Source organism: Eleutherodactylus coqui, chromosome 8 (genome assembly GCF_035609145.1).
Source record: "Eleutherodactylus coqui strain aEleCoq1 chromosome 8, aEleCoq1.hap1, whole genome shotgun sequence".
Classification (NCBI taxonomy): Eukaryota; Metazoa; Chordata; class Amphibia; order Anura; family Eleutherodactylidae; genus Eleutherodactylus; species Eleutherodactylus coqui.
Window position 1 is genome coordinate 97117718 of NC_089844.1, and position 23152 is coordinate 97140869.

A 23152-nucleotide genomic window follows, 5' to 3' on the forward strand; every position below is an offset into this window, starting at 1 on the left:
GGTGAACGGCCTTCGTCCCACCTTGTGGGGTGCTTGGCCATCATATGTCTGCGCATGCTGGTGGTGGTGGCTCCCCGGCTGATCTTGGCGCGACACAGGTTGCACACCACTGTTCGTCGGTCGTCTGCACTCTCAATGAAAAACTGCCAGACCTTTGAGAACCTCGGCCTCTGCAGGGTGGCATGGCGCTAGGGGGCGCTTTGGGAAACAGTTGGTGGATTATTCGGTCTGGCCCTGCCTCTACCCCTGGACACCGCACTGCCTCTTGCAACCTGCCCTGCTGCTGCCCTTGCCTCCCCCTCTGAAGACCTGTCCTCAGTAGGCGTAGCAAACCACGTGGGGTCAGTCACCTCATCGTCCTGCTGCTCTTCCTCCGAATCCTCTGTGCACTCCTCCCTCGGACTTACTGCCCTTACTACTACCTCACTGATAGACAACTGTGTCTCATCGTCATCATCCTCCTCACCCACTGAAAGGTCTTGAGACAGTTGCCGGAAGTCCCCAGCCTCATCCCCCGGACCCCGGGAACTTTCAAAAGGTTGGGCATCGGTCACGACAAACTCCTCCAGTGGGAGAGGATTCGGAACCCTTGCTGCATATTCTGGGCAGGGGCCCGGGAACAGTTCCTGGGAGTCTGCCTGCTCCTCAGAATGTGTCATTGTAATGGAGTGAGGAGACTGGGAGGAAGGAGGAGCAGCAGCCAGAGGATTCAGAGTTGCAGCAGTGGACGGCGCAGAACTCTGGGTGTTCGATAGATTGCTGGATGCACTTTCTGCCATCCACGACAGGACCTGCTCACACTGCTCATTTTCTAATAAAGGTCTACCGCGTGGACCCATTAATTGTGAGATGAATGTGGGGACGCCAGAAACGTGCCTCTCTCCTAATCCCGCAGCAGTCGGCTGCGATACACCTGGATCAGGAGCTTGGCCTGTGCTTGGGCCTCCGCGTCCTCGCCCGCGTCCACGTCCTCTAGGCCTACCCCTACCCCTCAGCATGGTGTATTACCAGTAGTGCAGAAACAGAACGCTGTAATTAAATGTGCCGCTTATTGGCCTGTGGTTGGAGGCTGACTTCGCTTACGGAACGCACAGCAGAGCTAGGAAATAATTTTGCGCAAGCCTGCTGTAACACTTAGCTGGCTGCGTATGAATTAGGAGGACAACTACCCCCAGCACAGACCCAGTACACTGAGGACAGTCACAGGCAGCCCAAATAGATTTTTTTCCCAAATGTTTTTGGAAAGGCCCACTGCCTATATTCAATAAATATGTCTTCTGTCCCTGCCTCACCACTACTGGCCCTGGAGTATGTAAAATAACTGCAGACTGTTGCACTGTGGACTGGAATACAGTGGTGATGTAACAGCCAACACAGAGCCAGGAAATAATTTTGCGCAAGCCTGCTGTAACACTTAGCTGGCTGCGTATGAATTAGGAGGACAACTACCCCCAGCACAGACCCAGTACACTGAGGACAGTCACAGGCAGCCCAAATAGATTTTTTTTCCCAAATGTTTTTGGAAAGGCCCACTGCCTATATTCAATAAATATGTCTTCTGTCCCTGCCTCACCACTACTGGCCCTGGAGTATGTATAATTACTGCAGGGCGCAATGCTCTGCACGGCCGATATACAAGAAAAAAAAAGTGCAACACTGCAAAAAGCAGCCTCCACACTACTGTACACGGTTAGATGTGGCCCTAAGAAGGACCGTTGGGGTTCTTGAAGCCAAAAATACTCCTAACGCTCTCCCTATAGCAGCTCCGGCACCAGCAGCACTGTCCCTGATCTCTGTCAGAATGCATCTGAGGCGAGCCGCGGGAGGGGCCGATTTATATACTCGGGTGACACCTGATCTCGCCAGCCACTCACTGCAGGGGGGTGGTATAGGGCTTGAACGTCGCAGGGGGAAGTTGTAATGCCTTCCCTGTCTTTCTATTGGCCAGAAAAGCACGCTAACGTCTCAGAGATGAAAGTGAAAGTAACTCGAACATCGCGTGGTACTCGTCTCGAGTAACGAGCATCTCGAACACGCTAATACTCGAACGAGTATCAAGCTCGGACGAGTACGTTCGCTCATCTCTACTTAGACTTCATTAATCAAATCTGCACTTGCATGCATGTCCCATTCCCCCCCCCCCCCCCCCCACACACACACAAATTTCCATAGAAAGCAATGGTTGATTCCTCCTGCAAGAATGCCCAAAGATAGTACATGCTGTGATTTTTTTTCCTTGTAGCATTGCTGGCTGTGAGGAGCAAATTGCTCATATGAATAGATCCATTCAAAAGAATGGATTTCATACTTGTGCGTGTTTTGTGTGTCTTGTATCGCACAAAACTCACTTGAGAATCTCATTGGTGTGAATAAGCCTCAAGTATTTCAAATCCTTACCACTTTCTAGACCTTTTCTTGCTGTCAGTGAAACTGCTCACTGGTTGGCCGCACATCTCCCCATGTGAACCAATGATAGCAGTATGGGGACAAATGATCATTTATCTCCATACAATCGTCTGTCTTATATGAAAAGCAATGAACTGACATGCTTTGTCAATCGGTGCTCGTTACCACTGGCCTTACAATGGATTATGCTTGTTCTGGCTGTTTTACTCTGTTTTTATCTATCTTTACATTGCTCTTCATAACATCTTGTTCCTCTGGGAATTACTCCCTCTAAAGTCCTTCATCTGACTTCCTTTCAAGACAAACAAAAATGTAAAGTTATTTCCCTTTTCAGTTGTGCATTTGTAGTTGTAAATTGATTTGATCATTTTTTCTAACTCAACAACTTCCCTGTGGGTGCAATAAACCTGATAACTTGATGGGTGCGTCTTGTATAAACCTTAGTAAGTTAGTAATCTATGAAAATCTCTGGAAAGGAAAAACTAGGTTACTCTTTAACAACTTACTCTTTGTTAAAATACCAAGTGAAATAAAATAGCATTGGAGGACAGAAACCCTATATTCTTGTATCGGTGAATGAGTGGGAGCTTGTGGTAGGGCTTACTGGACAGTGTACATCCATGAATAGTTGAATAAATATCTCAACAGTCACTAAAGGCCCATTTACACTGAAAGATGATCGCTCAAATGACAGTTTGAGTGACGGTTTTGAGCGATCATCTTTGCATAAAATCAGCTACTTAAGAGTTAAATGAAGGCAGAGCGGGACACCGCTGACAGTTCCAAGAACAGCAGTTGCTTTGTATATGCAAACAGCTGCTTTGTTCTCCAAGCTGTTAGCTGATATCCTGCTGAGCTGATAGTGCCGAGAACAGCAGGAGCTGCTTTGTTCTCATAGCTATCACTTAGAGCTTTGTGCGGGATACCAGCTGAAAGAATGCCATCAGCTGGTATCCCGCTGAGAACTCCACGCGTGGTGCTGATAAGGCTCATTGCTGACCTTTAGCTTGCTAAAAGTCAACAATCAACGAATAGTGCACGATGGCCGCCCTTTAGACGGAACAATTATCGCTCAAAAGACGGCTTTTGAGTGGATTTTGAGCAATAATCGCCGTGTCTAAATGAGCCTTTAGTGATCAGCTGACTAATCGATTTCAGTGTGCTTATACTAGACCTACCGTATATACCGGCGTATAAGACGACTTTTGAACCCCGAAAAATCTGCTCTGCAGTCGGGGGTCGTCTTATGCGCCGGTAATACAAAAAAAAAAAAAGTGTAAAAAAAAAAAAATTTATTACTCACCTCCCACGGCGTTCTGTCGCGCTCCGGCAGGATGTCGCTCGCTCCGGCAGGCTGTCGCTCGCTCCTCGTCCCCGCCGCAGCATAGCTTTCTGAATGCGGGGCTTGAAATCCCCGCTTCCAGAAAGCTAATACACACGCCGGCAGCCATGACAGCATTGAATGGCTGTGATTGGCTAAAGCACACGTGGCTTCAGCCAATCACACTATTCAATGACATCATTGAATGGCTGTGATTGGCTGAAGGCGCACGTGTTAGCAATCACACCCATTCAATGATGTCATTGAATAGTGTGATTGGCTGAAGCCACATGTGCTTTAGCCAATCACAGCCATTCAATGATGTCATGGCTGCCGGCGTGTGTATTAGCTTTCTGGAAGCGGGGATTTCAAGCCCCACATTCAGAAAGCTATGCTGCGCCGGGGACGAGGAGCGAGCGACAGCCTGCCGGAGCGAGCGACATCCTGCCGGAGCGCGACAGAACGCCGTGGGAGGTGAGTAATAAAATTTTTTTTTTTTACTCCACTGAATACCGGCGTATAAGGTGACAGTTGGGGGGTCGTCTTATACGCCCCGTCGCCTTATACGCCGGTATATACGGTAACAATTCCAATTCTTCCTACGTATCTCTTTCTCACATAAACACATGGAATTAAGCAAGCAACAGTACCATGAAGTCATTTAACCCCTTACTAACATGGGCTATTTTGCACCTAGCGACGTAACCTTTTTTTTTTTTTAAATTTCACCTCCACTTTTTCACTTAAGTCATAACTTTATTTTTCTGTCAACACAGCCATATAAGGGATTGTTTATTAGTACCATTTTTGGGGTAAATATGATGTATTGTATAACTTTTAATTTCTTTGGGAGAGCAGAGAAAAAAAAACACATTTCTAACATTTTTTTTTACAGCAGTAATCACGCAGTGTAAACCACATACATTTTTTCTGCAGTTTGGTGCATTTATGACAATAACTATAAATATATTATTTAAAGCTTTTCTATGTTTGCACAATAAAACCCTTTTTTTAAAATATAACTTGTTATTTTTTCAAGGATGGAGCTCTGTGAGTATTTGTTTTTTGCATGATGAGCTGTAGTTTTTATTGGTACCATTTGAGGATGTATGGCTTTTTTGATTATTTTTATTGCCTTTTTTGGAGGAGAAATGAATAAAAATTAGAGATGAGCGAGCACCAAAATGCTCGGGTGTTCGTTACTCGGGACGAAATTTTCGCAATGCTCGAGGGTTCGTTTCGAGTAACGAACCCCATTGAAGTCAATGGGCGACCCGAGCATTTTTGTATATCACCGATGCTCGCTAAGGTTTTCGTTTGTGAAAATCTGGGCAATTCAACAAAGTGATGGGAACGACACAGCAACGGATAGGGCAGGCGAGGGGCTACATGTTGGGCTGCATCTCAAGTTCCCAGGTCACACTATTAAGCCACAATAGCGGCAAGAGTGCCCCCCCCCACACTGTCAGCGTAAAGATCGTTCTCCTCTGCCATAGCTGTAACAGCTGTGGCAGAGAAGAACGATGTTTGCCCATTGAATTCAATGGAGCCAGCAATACAGCAGGTTCCACTGAAAGCAATGGGCTGCCGGCGATCGCGGGATGAATTGTCGGGAAGGGTTTAAATATATAAGCCGTTCCCTGCAATTCATCCAGAAATGTGTTACAATAAAAATATATACCGGCGTATAAGGCGACGGGGCGTATAAGACGACCCCCCAAATGTCACCTTATACGCCGGCAATACAGTGGAGCAAAGAATAAAAATCATTACTCACTTCTTCTGACGTTCTGCGGCGCTCCTGCAGGCTGTCGCTCCCTCCTGGTCCACGGCAGAGTATTGCTTTCTGGACGCAGGGCTTGAAATCCCCGCCTTCAGAAACACAGCCAATCACAGCCATTCAATGACATCATTGTCATTGGCTGTGATTGGCTGAAGGCACGTGTGTTTCTGGAGGCGGGGATTTAAAGCCCTTCGTAGAGAAATCAATGCTCTGCCGGGAACCAGGAGGGAGCAACAGCCTGCAGGAGCGCCGCAGAACGTCAGAAGAAGTAAGTAATGATTTTTATTCTTTGCTCCACTGTATTGCCGGCGTATAAGGTGACATTTGGCGGGTCGTCTTATACGCGCCGTCGCCTTATACGCCGGTATATATTTTTATTGTAACACATTTCTGGATGAATTGCAGGGAACGGCTTATATATTTAACCCCTTCCCGACAATTCATCCCCGCGCACGCCGGCAGCCCATTGCTTTCAGTGGAACCTGCTGTATTGCTGGCTCCATTGAATTCAATGGGCAAACATCGTTCTTCTCTGCCACAGCTGTTACAGCTGTGGCAGAGAAGAATGATTTGTCCTCTATATGTTCTCAATGGGGTCGGCGCTGCTGCCGCCGGCCCCATTGAGCGCATATAGAGAAGATTTATGGCCTTAAGAAGGACCGTTGGGGTTCTTGAAACCTAAAATACTCCTAACACTCTCCCTATAGCAGCTCCAACACGATAGCACTTTCCCTGAACTAATCTCAGAATGCATCTGTGGCGAGCCGCGGGAGGGGCAGATTTCAATACTCGGGTGACACCTAATCTCGCCAGCCACTCACTGCAGGGGGGTGGTATAGGGCTTGAACGTTGCAGGGGGAAGTTGTAATGCCTTCCCTGTCTTTCTATTGGCCAGAAAAGTGCGCAAATTTCTCAGGGAAGAAAGTGAAAGTAACTCGAACATCACGTGGTACTCGTTACGAGTAACGAGCATCTCGAACACCCTAATACTCGAACGAGTATCAAGCTCGGACGAGTATGCTCGCTCATCTCTAATAAAAATCTATTTTTTTAAAAGTTTCTTTATAGCATTTGCCATGCAAAAAAAATTATATAAGTGTATTCAATTTACTGTACAGGTCATTATGGATGCAAAGATAAGAAACATGGATTTTATAGTTTTCTTTAAATGAAGAGGGTGGAAGTGTGAAAAAAATCTTTCTGTTTTTAGTTTTTTTTTTTACCATTTTATTATACAGTTTTTAATGTCTCTGTGGGAAATAAAAAATAGAACTTACTATCCTATGTACACACTGATAATATACTGCATTACTTCTGCACTTCAATGCATTATCGCTAATCATTGAGATCACAGGCCATGGCAGACCTAGTTGCCATTATCTGCTGTATGGTTGCCATGATAGATGGCAGAGGGCCAATGATGTCACAGAGTTAGTGTCCTCCCTTTTCATTCTGCGATCAACCTTGATTACATAATTTAAGGGGCTAATAGCAGAGATCTAGATTGGTATTCTCATTGATCCCGGCTGTTGCAGCAGTAGGATGACTGTCAGTCACAGCCGGCTCCGGCTGCAGGTGATGCATGCTCAGCTTCTAAGTCCGCACCATCAATAGGATGTAAATGTATGTCCATACGCGGGAACTGCTTCCCAGCAAGGATGTACATTTATGCCCTGGGATGGGAAGGGGTTAATCAGATATGTTTTCTATTATTTATAAAATGACATAATAATCAAAAGTACTATAAGAATAGTGTAACATGGATAGTCAAGCCAAGGAATTGTGAGTCGTACCATTATGGCTGCAACAATGTATAATACCAATTTTGAGATTTTTCTCAGGCCATGTGCAAAAGAGATACTACAATTGCAATGTTAAAAATCTCAATGTTTAAAAACCTGATTGAGACCCACCGGCATATGCCAGCACTCAATCAGCTCACTGGGGCTTTACACAATAAACACCAAAAAACATAAGCCTTTCACACAAAAAATAAAAATAAAATAAATATGTTAATATGGCAAAAGTCATTTGCATATAGAAAAAAACTGAATATCATATCACTAATACCAATACTATATTTGCCAAGCAAACACATATAAGCATGCACATCAAAATTAAATAACTGCAGCAAAATAAAAAAAAAAACATCTATAAAACAAATAATAGTAAAATCACTTCAAGCTACAATGATCATGCAATTCATAGATAAGAAATGAAGGACTCTAGTAAAACCGCCTGCATAACAAATAAACTATACAGCTTCATTGACGCCATATGGAAGAAGTGTGGATTATTTGTAAATCCGAAATGCCTCCCTCTTCCTTAATAATTTAAATCTATTGGCACTAGAATGTAAATTTCGTTCAATTGGAGTAATCCTCAAGGGCTTGTAATCAGAATGATGTGCCAATGTGTCAGGCAGGCAGATGTGGATTTGCCTTGCCAAACATCGGCTTGGCGGTGGGCTGAGGTGGCAGCACCTGGGGAACCGTGGTTTTTATGCTTGACTCCTCCAATTGAGATGCTGGTTTTGCTTTGTGGCTGTTACATGCACAGATAGTCCCAGTTATGTGGCTGCCGGAGCTGCACTGGGCCGAGTCACAGTACTTGAAGGTCTGAACTGATGCATAGCAAGTAAACAGGCTTGAGTTCGGCTGGCGGCACAGGTACATAAATAAGCTCCAGGCTATAAGTCAGGGCAGGCTGCACACAAAGCAGAGTCCAATATACAGAGCTGAAGTCAGGCTGAGCTCAGAAGTCAGGATAGTCAGAACACAGGCAAGATCAAAATCAGAACCAACGAAGAGGGGCTTTGTCACAAATGCAGGAAGAGACCAATTGCTTAGGCATCCACCCTAAATAAGGAGGTGCAAGGACAAGATTGGAGGGGGACAGGTTTAGGGAGCCCAAAATGGCCCTTTAAAAATAAGAGGGTGGAGTGTTTGTGAACCCTATAGGCAAAGAAGAGAGAGGTGCATTGGACACAGCATGGCAAGCAACAAGATGATGGTGCCCAATGACAGGTGATCTGGAGGAACAGCAGCGCACTGTGACACAATGTAAAATGTTTGAAAACACTATGATGTAGATAGTTGTTAGTAATATTTGATCCTATAGAGAGAACACCTGTAGTAATGGCCGAGGCACTGAAAATAAGTACATCACCTGTACTATACTATGGAAATCCTTAAAACCTGACCTGTTGGGGGTCGTAAGGACTGGAGTTTGTGAAACACTGTTGTATAACCTTATAAGTATGTGGCGCTGCATAGTTATTCCTGCTGAAAAAAACAAAGTCCAAAAGTTCAAGCCATTAATAATGCTAAACGATGATGCAGAAGACAACAAAGCATAACTCACAGAGAACCATCTGCTGAATGAACATCAAAGGGAATGTCTACATATAGCAAGCTGACCACAAGAATGTGTGAGTGCGCATATATATATATTTATGTGCGCATATATATATATTTATGTACATTTCCAGTCATTGGAAATGACTCTAAATGTAACAATACTCTGTACACGGCTCTCTCGCTTGACCTGATGCACAAGTCCCAGCAATAATGATTGAAATGCCTTACATAGATGGCTGCCAGAAGAACACCCTGCCAAGGACACACATGCATTTACAATCAGTGACACATCTATGGGATAGATTTATGGTGGCATTGAAACAGACAAGGCATGCCGGCTCCATACTGGTCTGGAAATGTTTAGCCCAACGTGAAATTAAACACTTTTTATTCACTACAAGAATAGGAATTAGGATGAATGTACAAAGAAACAAGTTTTCAAATCCTATTGGGTAGAAACTCCACTAAAATGCAGATCTGCAATGTGTATCGAAGTGCAGCAATGATTTGTATCTGATAGTAAAAAAAGAGGAAAATGTCTTACCCATCATAGTTTATCTTCATGCCCAGCACCTGCGGGATCAGAACTCCCAGAACACCAGCATTCCACAGGAGAAGATACATCTTGTTGAAGCTGCATAAAGACACAAGTCGGTTAACAGACTGCAAACTGCTGGTTGCTGAGTGAACTTTAGAAGAGTGATCACTTCTCTGCACAGTTATAGCAGTTATTAACCCACACCTATCTGAGGCTGAAAAACTGTTTGGGATTCTTCTGAAACTCTCCCGGGAGGCCAAATCACTTTAAGCCTTGTTCTGCTGTGGCATCAGACACAATGGCATTCTAAGTAGGATATGTCATTGTCCTTGTTTAATTTAACTGGCATTGGCTAGATCCTTAATAGGAATGATCATTTCATGTGCTGAGAGAGGAGCACTGCTTTTACACAAAAGACAACCACCAGCACTGGGTGTAAGAACAAGCAACTTATAATAAAATTATAATTAAATGGTTTTTTCTAACACATTATACAAGTAGGCATATACATAGAAATATCTAAAAATTCAACCTCATATTAGTGTGCATTATAAAACGAAAATATAATGGTTTCTTCTGTGGGTCAGAAAAGATTTAAATTTGTGTTTCCGAACCTTATAGTGTTGTTTGAAAGGGCTTCCTGGCTTTGAAACTAATTCTATACTACTTAGGGCTTTTAAGAGACTAGCTCTTAGAGTAGAGCTAACAGTAGAAACCCAGAATCATTAACTTTGTTGGAGGAGGCCACTTCCACGCAGACATGTTCTGTAGAGCAGGGGTGCCAAACATCTGGCCCATGATGCCATGGTGTGCTGCTCCCCAACCACGCTTGTCTCTGGTCAGGTGGCTGCTCACATGATTTTTCAATGTCAGAGAGAAGAGGAGTGTTGCGTAAGAGACTAATGAGTACTAGTGGTGCACTGTAGGGCCATCTTTGGGATCCCCATATTTTGGCAGAATGGTGGGGTAGGTTTCTGTGTGAGACTCCAGAAAGGAGTAGATGATGTGGAAAGTCTGCAGTGGTCTTCTTGTAGTTTTATGGAAGTGGTGAAAATCTAACAGTTTTCGCAACTAACTACAATGGAGAGAGCCACATGCAGTTACTTCTCTTTGCAAGCAGGAGAGAAGAGGACCCCCATTCTTCCAATAGTTAGTACTCTCGAAAATGGAAAATTACACCAGACATTTATGTATGTCATAAATGTCTTAGCGTGACCCTTGGACCAGAAAAGGTTGGGCATCCTTGCCCTAGATAGGGTCACTCTGGCTCATAGAGTGGGTCCTGCAGTAGATGGTTTAGTATAAATTTGTGCACATTAGGGTGAAAAGGTGCTGAAAATCATACGTCTAACAAAGAACTTAAAATATGCTTGGCATCCTATTAAAACCCTATTATGCCACACAGATCTCACCCTTCAAAGGCTGCCCACTATTGGCAGGAGTCCCACAACAACTGTGCCTTTTATCAGCTCACAGGCAAGCTGGAGTATTTTGGCTAAAACAGTTTACAGCAGTTGTATTGTGTTAGAACGACACACTTTAAATATTCTACACGTTTTTATTCTATATTTATGAAATGTGTTAATATCAGATCTCTAAAATTAAATGTAATTTTACTTTATCTTGAACAAATCTTTGACTACAGCTTGTCTTTTATAAGGTTAATTATTTAATTCAATTCTGATAATACTTCACATGAACTAGTTACAGAGTTACTTCTGGTTATAGTTGATATCGACTTGTTATATAATTAATAAGGTTAAAAATGTCATAAAAGGTTCATACAGTTGATCTTATTACTTAGAGGGTATATTGTTCAAATTCAAGGCAATCTTCATAAATTGCAAATCATGGTTTTCCAGAAAGGTATTCAAATCCTTGAAATTCCAAAAGTATGAAAGGCTCCCTTCGCTTCTTAGCATTGGACTAGTAATTATTAGGAAATTATAGCACCTGAGATTCTGCTGGCACAATGTGCCACACAGCTCTGCTACATGCGCATCACAGACATGCACAGCTCCGCTACATGCATGTCACACCCACACGGCACTGATTCAGGCGCTTATCGCAGACACACACAGCCCTGCTACATGCGTGTCACAGACACACACAGCCCTGCTACATGCGTGTCACAAACACACACAGCCCTGCTACATGCGTGTCACAGACACACACAGCCCTGCTACATGCGTGTCACAGACACACACAGCCCTGCTACATGCGTGTCACAGACACACACAGCCCTGCTACATGCGTGTCACAGACACACACAGCCCTGCTACATGCGTGTCACAGACACACACAGCCCTGCTACATGCGTGTCAGACTCACACAGCTCTGCTACATGCGTGTCAGACACACACAGCTCTGCTACATGCGTGTCACAGACACACACAGCTCTGCTACATGCGTGTCACAGACACACACAGCTCTGCTACATGCGTGTCAGACACACACAGCCCTGCTACATGCGTGTCACAGACACACACAGCTCCGCTACATGCGTGTCAGACTCACACAGTTCCGCTCCATGCATGTCAGACTCACACAGCTCCGCTACATGCGTGTCACACTCACACAGCTCCGCTACATGCGTGTCACACTCACACAGCTCCGCTACATGCGTGTCACAGACACACAGCTCCGCTACATGCGTGTCACAGACACACAGCTCCGCTACATGCGTGTCACAGACACACAGCTCCGCTACATGCGTGTCAAAGACACACACAGCTCCGCTACATGCGTGTCACAGACACACACAGCTCCGCTACATGCGTGTCACAGACACACACAGCTCCGCTACATGCGTGTCACAGACACACACAGCTCCGCTACATGCGTGTCACAGACACACACAGCTCCGCTACATGCGTGTCACAGACACACACAGCTCCGCTACATGCGTGTCACAGACACACACAGCTCCGCTACATGCGTGTCACAGACACACACAGCTCCGCTACATGCGTGTCAGACACACACAGCTCCGCTACATGCGTGTCACAGACACACACAGCTCCGCTACATGCGTGTCACAGACACACACAGCTCCGCTACATGCGTGTCACAGACACACACAGCTCCGCTACATGCGTGTCACAGACACACACAGCTCCGCTACATGCGTGTCACAGACACACACAGCTCCGCTACATGCGTGTCACAGACACACACAGCTCCGCTACATGCGTGTCAGACACACACAGTCCTGCTACATGCGTGTCACAGACACACACAGCTCTGCTACATGCGTGTCAGACACACACAGCTCTGCTACATGCGTGTCACAGACACACACAGCTCTGCTACATCCGTGACACGCGACACACACAGCTCTGCTACATGCGTGTCACAGACACACACAGCTCTGCAACATCCGTGACACGCGACACACACAGCTCTGCTACATGCGTGTCACACGACACACACAGCTCTGCTACATGCGTGTCACACGACACACACAGCTCTGCTACATGCGTGTCACACGACACACACAGCTCTGCTACATGCGTGTCACACGACACACACAGCTCTGCTACATGCGTGTCACACGACACACACAGCTCTGCTACATGCGTGTCACAGACACACACAGCTCTGCTACATGCGTGTCACAGACACACACAGCTCTGCTACATGCGTGTCACAGACACACACAGCTCTGCTACATGCGTGTCACAGACACACACAGCTCTGCTACATGCGTGTCACAGACACACACAGCTCTGCTACATGCGTGTCACAGACACACACAGCTCTGCTACATGCGTGTCACAGACACACACAGCTCTGCTACATGCGTGTCACAGACACACACAGCTCTGCTACATGCGTGTCACAGACACACACAGCTCTGCTACATGCGTGTCACAGACACACACAGCTCTGCTACATGCGTGTCACAGACACACACAGCTCTGCTACATGCGTGTCACAGACACACACAGCTCTGCTACATGCGTGTCACAGACACACACAGCTCTGCTACATGCGTCACAGACACACACAGCTCTGCTACATGCGTGTCACAGACACACACAGCCCTGCTACATGCGTGTCACAGACACACCGCTCTGCTACATGCGTGTCAGACACACCGCTCTGCTACATGCGTGTCAGACACACCGCTCTGCTACATGCGTGTCAGACACACAGCTCTGCTACATGCGTGTCACAGACACACACAGCTCAGCTACATGCGTGTCACAGACACACACAGCTCAGCTACATGCGTGTCACAGACACACACAGCTCAGCTACATGCATGTCAGACACACACAGCTCAGCTACATGCATGTCAGACACACACAGCTCAGCTACATGCATGTCACAGACACACAGCTCTGCTACATTACATGCACATGTCACAGACGCACACAGCTCTGCTACATGTGCATCACACACACACAGATCTGCTACATTATATGTGCATGTCACAGACACACACAGCTCTACTACAATACCTGCGCATTTCACAGACACACAGCTCTGCTACATTACATGAGCATGTCACAGACACACACAGCTCTGCTAGATGCATGTGTCACACACACAGCTTTAGTACATACATTTTGTTGGCCTGTTCTGGTTTAGGATCTGTGATGACATCACCGTGATATGACCCCATATTCCTCCCTCACAGGTGAATGATTACATGATGGTGACATCATCACATCTCCTCTGAGCAGATGGCTGCTGCCAGGATCTGAATGTTTTTTGCTCTAGGACCTGCGATGACATTACCATCATGTGATCAGGGGCAGAGCACGAGAAGCACTCACACATGGACAAGTGGTTGTTAAAGGGGTTGTCCCGCGCCCAAACGGGTTTTTTTTTTTCAACCCCCCCCCCCCCCCGTTCGGCGCGAGACAACCCCGATGCAGGGGTTAAAAAAGAACACCGGACAGCGCTTACCTGAATCCCCACGCTCCGGTGACTTCTTACTTACCCGGTGAAGATGGCCGCCGGCATCTTCTCCCTCGGTGGACCGCAGGGCTTCTGTGCGGTCCATTGCCGATTCCAGCCTCCTGATTGGCTGGAATCGGCACGTGACGGGGCAGAGCTACACGGAGCTACACGGAGCCCCATTGAGAAAGGAAGAAGACCCGGACTGCGCAAGCGCGTCTAATTTGGCCATTAGACGGCGAAAATTAGACGGCAAGCATGGAGACGAGGACGCCAGCAACGGAACAGGTAAGTGAATAACTTTTGATAACTTCTGTATGGCTCATAATTAATGCACAATGTACATTACAAAGTGCATTAATATGGCCATACAGAAGTGTATAGACCCACTTGCTGCCGCGGGACAACCCCTTTAACACTTATCAAAAGCCTTAGGAAGAAGATCATAAATCCGAGCCATGTCCCTTCAACTACTGGCAGCTCTAAACCAGCTACCAGCTGTAGAATAACTAGTCACATGACTGAGGCACCATTGGCTTGATCATAATTAAGTACACTGACTAGCACTTCTAGAGAAAAATCCAATAAAACGTAACATCATAGTCACTGAGATAAAACAGAAATCCAGTGTAATGGTGGGTTATGTGGGTCAGCAATGGCATGATAGCTCTTTCGATTTGATATTCTGATTCTTTTTGCAGTAGAAACATCCAGGCCAAGGACTACGGTGTCTAGGACACTGATTGACTCCTTTTTTTTGGCTACGGTGTGCTTGGCAATGTTGTCGCTCTATTATGTCATACACTATTACTGGAGCTTCTAACTTTAGCTCTGTCTTCCTAATCTCTCCAATTCTAGCTTTGTCACTGACTCTCTTGCTTCCAGGTCACATTACTTCAAGTGACCATACTCACTGCCTATTGGATGCCTGTACTACCATAAACATACCAACCTTTATCTGGTACCCAAAAAAGGATCAATAATAAAGGATCATAAAATGCTGCACCTATACAATAAAGTGCACAGACCAATAAATAGGATTACTTCATCTTTATTTAATGCATAATTCTAAAATCCTTTTATGATACCACCTATGTTGAATGGTGCACCTCAAGGCAGTCTAATGATATCCATATATTAAGTAACACCAGGTACAACTTCACACGGTAAACATAAATCAATCCCAAGTGAATGGCCCCAGCATGATAGGCGCCCTGCATAGGCAGCCCTGGGGCCTTTCAGAAGGCTCCCGGCTGCCTAGCAACCACACAGCGTCCCGCGATCTGACGAGACAGGCTTGATAGACAGATAGTTTGTATCTTGAGAAGTTCAAAACGCGAACGTTCGCAAATAGGGGACTATCTGTACTCTAGACCATCACTAATGCACTAACTTCAGAAGAAGGATGTCAGGGTGCTTCATTCCTGCAGTCTGTATAGTTTGCATAGGTGCATGCTGCTTTGTCTAATTGCTTATTAGACAATGCTGCTTATGTTTGGAGCGTGATTTAGTCAATCTTCACTACTTCCGTAAGTAAATTGTAGATCCCCATTAGGATGTGCTCCATGCTTAACAATGCCGTCCAGTGTGCTAGTAGTGCAATGTATGCCAATCGAGAGTGCATACTGTTGCACAAGATGCAAATCCTGTTTCTAAATGAGCGACTGGCAACACTGAGATCCATTGACAACATGTAAAGGAGTTTGCTGCTTACCGAGCAGAAACTCGCTGGGGTAGAGGCAGGGGCGGACGGTAGTTCAGGAGAGCAAGTGGAGCAGACAGCCAGCTGGGTGACAGAAGGGGTAGAGCAAAGAGAACCAGGGAGGCTAGTCCTGAACCCTAACAAGTTTGCAAAGTTGGCAGATGAGGGGGATGCCATTACAGAGCCAGAACCGCTGCAGCACGACATGCCCTCTGAATACCAGGGAGATGACTGCTCCAGTAAGAATGGGATGAGAGCGCAGTGCAGGCTAGATAGGTCCTAGTGGTGGGGGACTCAATTATAAGGGGGATAGATAGGGCAATGTGCCACAAAGACCAGGATCGTCAATCGGTGTGTTGTCTTCCTGGCGCTCAAGTTCGACACATCGCGGACCGGGTTGACCGATTACTGGGAGGGGCTGGTGAGGACCCAGTGGTAATGGTGCACGTTGGCACCAATGAACAAATTAGAGGTCAATGGAGGGCCCTCAAGAACTATTTCGGGGACCTAAGATCCAAGCTTAGGGCGAGAACCCCCAAGGTAGTTTTCTCGGAAATACTACCTGCACCACAAGCCACAATAGAAAGGCAGCAAGATCTTAGGAAGGTAAACAAGTGGCTCCGGAGTTGGTGTAGGCAGGATGGCTTCGGGGTTCATGGAGAACTGGGCTGACTTTGCTGTCGGCTACAGGCTCTACCAGGGGGATGGGCTGCATCTTATTGTGGAGGGTTCAGTTGTGCTGGGGGAGAAGATGGCTAGAAGGCTGGAGGAGTGTTTAAACTAGGGACTGGGGGAGGCAAAAAAATAAAACAGGGGGGCAGATAGTGTAGATATCAACCTGGGACCAAGTAATGGGAATGGAGGTCGAGCAGGGGTGGGGTTAGTACAGTTAGAACTGACAGAACAGCTAATAGTACCATAACAACAACAACAACTGTATAAATTTTATTTCAACGAATACAAGAAGTCTGATCAGTAAAGTCGGTGAGCTCAAAGCAAGAATGTCTGATGAAAATTACGATATAGTGGGAATAACAGAAACCTGGCTTGATGATAAATGTGACTGGGCAGTGAGCAGAGAAACAGCACAATTGGAGGCAGCATCCATGGCATTCCATGGTTAAAAGGAACTTTATTCCATTCAGGTCCCACATACAGGAATAAACAGATCCAGTAATGCAAGCGACGTTTCGATCCTAATGGATCTTTGTCAAGCCTGTCTCACATACCCCTCTGCTTACCTTAAATATACATGCCAATTAAGAACAATTGCCTTCTGCTGTGGAGTCTGAAGGCTGCCCGTGTCTGGGGAGTTAGGTCATCAGTGTGCGACACAAACTAACACAGGTCTGTTGCCACGGAAATAAGTAAATACATACTCTGCATCACCATTCAGGCATCGGGCTCCAATAGCACATCAGAGACAAGCCATAAGGCTATAAACAGGGGCCCATACACTAGATAAGGTGCAGTTCTATAGATCAGACTTAAGTGCTGCCTTAATGTAGTATGGGAACATATTTCCCAGCACTGGAGCAATCGACAAGCAGCGCCCCCTATAAAAATTACAATATTATATGCAAATGCATTGTTCACAAAACGTTCTTAATGATAAACTGTATCTCAGTAACACGTGCATCACAAGTCAATGGGGTGCACTTCATAGATCATAGAACTGAAAAACAAAGAAAAAAAATGAAAGCAAAAAGCAGCCATTCTTTCCAGGGAGACATTGGATCATCATAGGTATAGTGTTTTTTGCCAGGCGTAATGATGCGGTGGTGACTGGTGCGCAGTCCAACCCCCGTGATGGTTTTATCTCGGTGGGGGTTGGACTGCTCAACAGGAGCCGCTTTGTGCCACCAACTAGTGACCCTACGGTGGAAGCCTACAGTTCTGTCAACCAATCAGCTTCTACCCCTTCCCTACATTATCTAGCTCTTCCAGGCTGGGAGTTGCCAATGATTTTCAGTGTTCCCTGAGCAGTCAGCCTGCTCAGAGCTCCTGTGTTCGGATTTGTTTCTGTAGTTTGTCTGGTATTCTACGGTTCTTGTCTTTTAGTTATTGTCTGTGTCTGTCTTGTTCCTTTGTTTCCAGCACTCTGGTTCCTTTCAGAACCCTGTCTGGTCCTCATGAAAGAAAGTGGGGTCATCCCTTTTAAGATGGGTGCTTCACTGTGAGGTGGGTTCACTCTGAGGGGTTCAGAGTGCCCCCGCTCTGTCTGTTTCCTCACTTTTCTGTTCAACCTGTGTCTAGCCACATGTATAGCTAGTTATCACATCCATTCTGGCAGCCCTCATACCAGATTGCTGTAGACAGTCCATGACGAATGTAACATATGGGTCTTGTAGCTGGGATGTTATTCCATCCTTAATAATGGACATATCACAGACAGAAATATCATCTCTACAATGGTCTTTGTTGAAGTTAAACCCTCAAAAGGGTTTATACAAGACCATGGTCCCATCCCATTAGAACAGCTGGTGTTCAGCTGCTGAATACAAATGCAACCATCTTCTTTCCTGTTGCTCTACCTGCACCCTTTGGGTCCTTGAGTCTGCTATTATCTACCTGTAACAGTTTTCCACCCACCCTGGTTGAGCGATGTAAATGTACATTATTTTTATTATCTCTGGTTTGTCTCAGGAAGTCGGTAGTTCTGTTTCTGCACCTGTTTTTGGGGCTGTTTCTGTTGGAATGGGTATCGGTGGTGTGGTAGCCAAGCTGTTAGAGGTCTTTTGGTCTTTTAGGCTTATCATGTTTGTAACACCAAGTAAAAAACTCCCATCCCTTCTTAGCATTCGGTTACTGGAAGCCTTAGGAGTAGGATCATAAATTGGAGCCACACGGCTTTAACTGCTGGAGGCCCCAAACCAGTTGAAGAATAATCTCTTGCATGGCTTACGCCACATTGGCTTAATAATAATGAAGTACATTGACCTCCATTTCTGGAGAATAATTTGATAACTTTGACAAGTAAAGTGTAACCATCACAGTTTATTATTATAGACTGGATTTAACTATAAACAATATTTTTGTAGGATAAGCCCTATAGAAAACCCTTTAAACCAATGTAGAGACACTTTATCTGTATACAAACCACAAGACTACAAAAATTGCTAAAACAATGGTCACCTTCAAAAATATGTCTAATTTCTGAAATCTTTATGCAATTATTCTACTTGAGAACATTCCATAATAATGTAGCCAACTCTACACAAATATTACAGAACACTAGTGGTATAACCAAGGAAAGGAACAATACTACTATTAGTGCCTTCTATATACTCACATAGGGGTGTTAAATCCAAAGGCATACAGGGGCCCAGCCTAGGTATGTAGAAATGCTCCAGAGGAACGGCAATGTTAGCAAACAAGGGGTTGACTCGAGTCTTGGAAAGGGCTTTTAGGAAGATAGATATATTGATTCCTTATATCCTGGGTGGCAAAACTGAGCACCATAATGGGGAAAATGTTTTGATCATTGCTTGATCTCACCCTATGCACATCACTGGTTAAATCATGAAATCATCTATCGACTTGGTGTAGGCAGTTATATGGTGGCGGGTTTTAAAAGACGCATAATTTTATAGAGTTCATTAGTTTGGGATAAATCTATTACACTAGTGAGTGCTGAATCTTCTCTATTGATGGAGATATTGTGTGTAAAGGGTGGGACATTGTTTTTAAAGACTTACCCTTGTCCTCACTAGACCTGGCCTTGCCCTGCAAACAACCAGATGCACATCTCAGCCTAGTATTATATATGTGTGCTTATAGTGTATAAAGTGCTAAATATTATGCGTATATCAAATGTCATTCAATGTGTATATCTCGAGTTTATGTGAATACCAGCAGACACATTTTATACATAAAAATGGTTTATAATAGATGCAAAGACTTTGCTCTGAAGTCATCCCTTTTCATTATGGTTTCACCTTTTAAAGGGAAAAGGTCACTGAAAAAGTTTTAAACTTTTAATTCTAATGATCTATTAGGCAGTCCTTTACAATTTACTAAAGAGTAATGTCTGAGGGGCTGAGCTTGCTCTAGATCTGTTCTGGTGGCTGCATAGCTGGATACTTCAATGCCAGAGATGACCATATTACACCTTGGAACAAGATTCTTACAAAAAACAACAACATGGTAATCTTCTGTAGAAGCAATCCTGGTGATACACATTGTTGATGTACGGTTAGTGCTGCAAATCTATGAAATTTGCATAAGACAATGTTTCTTTGCTTCATCTACATTAAAATATGATGCTTTCCCTCATACAATATTAGTAATAAGAGATGTACTTAAAGGGATTCTGTTATCAGGTTCATGCTGCCCAAACCACAGGCTGCAAGAACCCAAGACTGAGATACTTATTGTCACTGTGGGTGTTTTATTCTGAAACACAGAGGCATGTCAGATTAAATACACTTTGAAGTTTGACTTGAAGCTGAGCTGTGAATCATGGAGGCGGGCCATGCTGGCCTCTCCCTACCCACATGATGTAGACTGACAGCTCTGTTCCCTTTGGTGTGTAGACAGCTGTCAGTCTTCATGCAGTGGGTGTGGACTGGGGTATTAGTGTTTCTTGACTCCACCAGCAATAGCTGGTGGAGTCAAGATTGACAGGGAGGTGACGCCCCCTGTAGCTCATTGGCTGTGCAGCTTCTTGTCCACAAAGTCCTGGAAGGGCACTAAGCACAGCTTGAAAAGGAACAGAGGGGCCGCCGGGGGTGCAAAGACAGCTTCAAGTACGTGGGGACCCCCCTAAAGTGTAAAGCTAGGCAAAAGTTATGTCATTGCCAGCTGTCATCGGGGGTTGGTACCGCTGGCACGAAGGTCGCAGCCACCACCCGCCACGGAGCTCACAGCCGGCAGCCGCAACGGAGGTCTGAACCGCCGGGTGCAACGCAGCTAACAATCGGCGGCCGGCATGGAATTCACAGCCGCCGCACGATACAGCTGGCAGCAGGGACAGACGTCACAGCAGTGCCAGGGACAGAGGTGTCAGGCCGGCAGCGGGGTGGTATGCATGGCACAAATGCCGCCCAGGACAGAGGTGAGACTCTGCTGTGTCTCCATCCATTTCAGCCAGCCATGCTGCCTTACGCTGATGGTTTGTGGTCTTCTTTGTCTTTCATTATTACATGTTAATGCTGCCATGTTACTGGGCCAACATGGCAGCATTTACAGGTAATAATGTAAGGCAAAGAAGACCACAAACTGTCAGCCTAAGGCAGCACGGCCGGCTGAAATTGATCCTCAGCAGCACGGCCGGCTGAAATTGATCCACAGTGTGCAGCTAGCACCTTTGTGCCTTGACCCTATCAGGAGCTGGGGGTGTGAGAGGGGTGTTCTTCCTCTCAAACCCCTAGCTTCTGGTGGTGTCAAGAAACACTAATACCGTGGACAGGATGGCACGACCTGCTCCTGTGACTCAGAGATCAGCTCCTGCCTAACCGCTGCAGAATAAAATACACATGGGCAGGCATCCCTGTCCCGGGATCATGCTGCCCATGCTTTGGGCAGCATGAACCTGATGACAGCAACCCTTTAAAATGTCTGCACTTTTATTACTTCACCACACATTTTAAGTTACAAGTTAAAAAGTTCTATCCTTTCCGTGTTGCTATGATATTTTCTTCTCCGTTCTAACCTGGATATATGTAAGGCTACAGCGTATCACCTAAGATAGTTTCCTTCTGCTAAATACAGTATATAATCCGGCTTTGTTAAACGTTGTGGTGTGTTTTTCTGCATGAACTTGAACTTAAGACCTCTGTGCTTCTGTGTGTTGTATCCCTCTTATCCATCTGCCCTGCCGGCTGTGCTGAGCTTTATCAGTCTGCAATATTGTATATGGCCTGTTTCTGGTAGACTTAGATGCCTCTAAGCGTCCCTCCTGGTAACATAGTCACATAGTTTGTAAAGCTGAAAAAAGTTATACCTCCGCCCAGTTCAGCCTATTCTCATACACTGTTGATTTTGTCTAGATTTCTATATCTGCTTATTCATCTGTGCCCATGGCATGTTGTTCTTTAGAACTTTTTGCATCTCCCATTCTTACTTTTGATTGCAAGACTCTTTTCACACTTTGTAAATGGCTTCTGTTAAATTTATATGATGAGGAACACTGCTGATTTATACATTTAATGGATGCCTGTTAGTGAGGAGTTGAAAAGTTTGGTTTGACCAGTTCACTGAACTTTTGCAAAAAGTTCAGTTCAGTCCGAATTAGTTCGCACCGAACTGGAAGTTCACCAGAACACTGAAAACCGGTGTATATCCCTGTTTAAGTATTATACAGTGCTTTTATGACTCTTGGACAGGGATACAAACCAGCGTTCAGGACTGGCATTGAGCGAACTGAACCAGTAGAACTTTGTTTTGGGTAGAGCTTTGCTAAAAACTTGATTTGAGTTTGTGCTGAACTGAACTTTAAGCAAAGTTCAACCTGAAACAGGGTTCTGCTGGTTGGGTTTGCTCAACACTAAAACTTGTGATAGATACCATGCAGTGGTATCTGTCACGCATAGGGACCCATATTAAAAAAGTATATTGTGTGGTATATTCATTTTTTTACTGCACGCCTCTGTATGAAATAGTGCAGTCGGTTGACGTACAGCAAATAAATAAACTCCAATGTATACGGTCTGCATGGAGGCCAAAATGACGCTTTTTTGACTTTTGTGAATTGGGGCATATGAATATGCTTAACATATGTGCTGGGAGCTTTACCCACACATATAGTTATTGTATACTGGCGATTCAGTGTAAAAGAAGCCTAAACGCTGTATTCCTTGGAGTGGTGTCCCTTATTTTGTGGTTTCCCAATGAAGTGATGATTACTCTACAGATAGCCAAGGCTCTACTATGATTGAGGCAAAACATCCATATTTTGTATTCCTGAATAGTATAATATACAGGGTTATTACATATAGTCTTCCTGATTTGAAACCCTCATAACTCACATTTAATGACACTTGGATACATAAATTTGATATCAATGGAAACAAAAACTCAAAAATTTTAATTCAGCAAAACTGTCTAACAGTAAGATGTCCTTGTTACCCGCAGCAACCAATCACAGCACAGCTTCTATTACTCAGAAGGATATAAGGCAAAATAGCTGCGAACA

General features: G+C 45.1%; 1 protein-coding gene across 2 annotated transcripts in view; it reads right to left on the bottom strand.

Moving 5' to 3' along the window:
* The window catches only part of CPO (carboxypeptidase O), a 189539-nt gene that overhangs the window by 78538 nt on the left and 87849 nt on the right, over positions 1 to 23152 (bottom strand). For both annotated transcript variants that reach the window (XM_066576096.1, XM_066576095.1), the window contains one exon: positions 9414 to 9503. In XM_066576096.1, the coding sequence (XP_066432193.1) occupies positions 9414 to 9493 (80 nt within the window). In that variant the 5' untranslated portion in view covers positions 9494 to 9503. The remainder of the gene's footprint in view (positions 1 to 9413; positions 9504 to 23152) is intronic.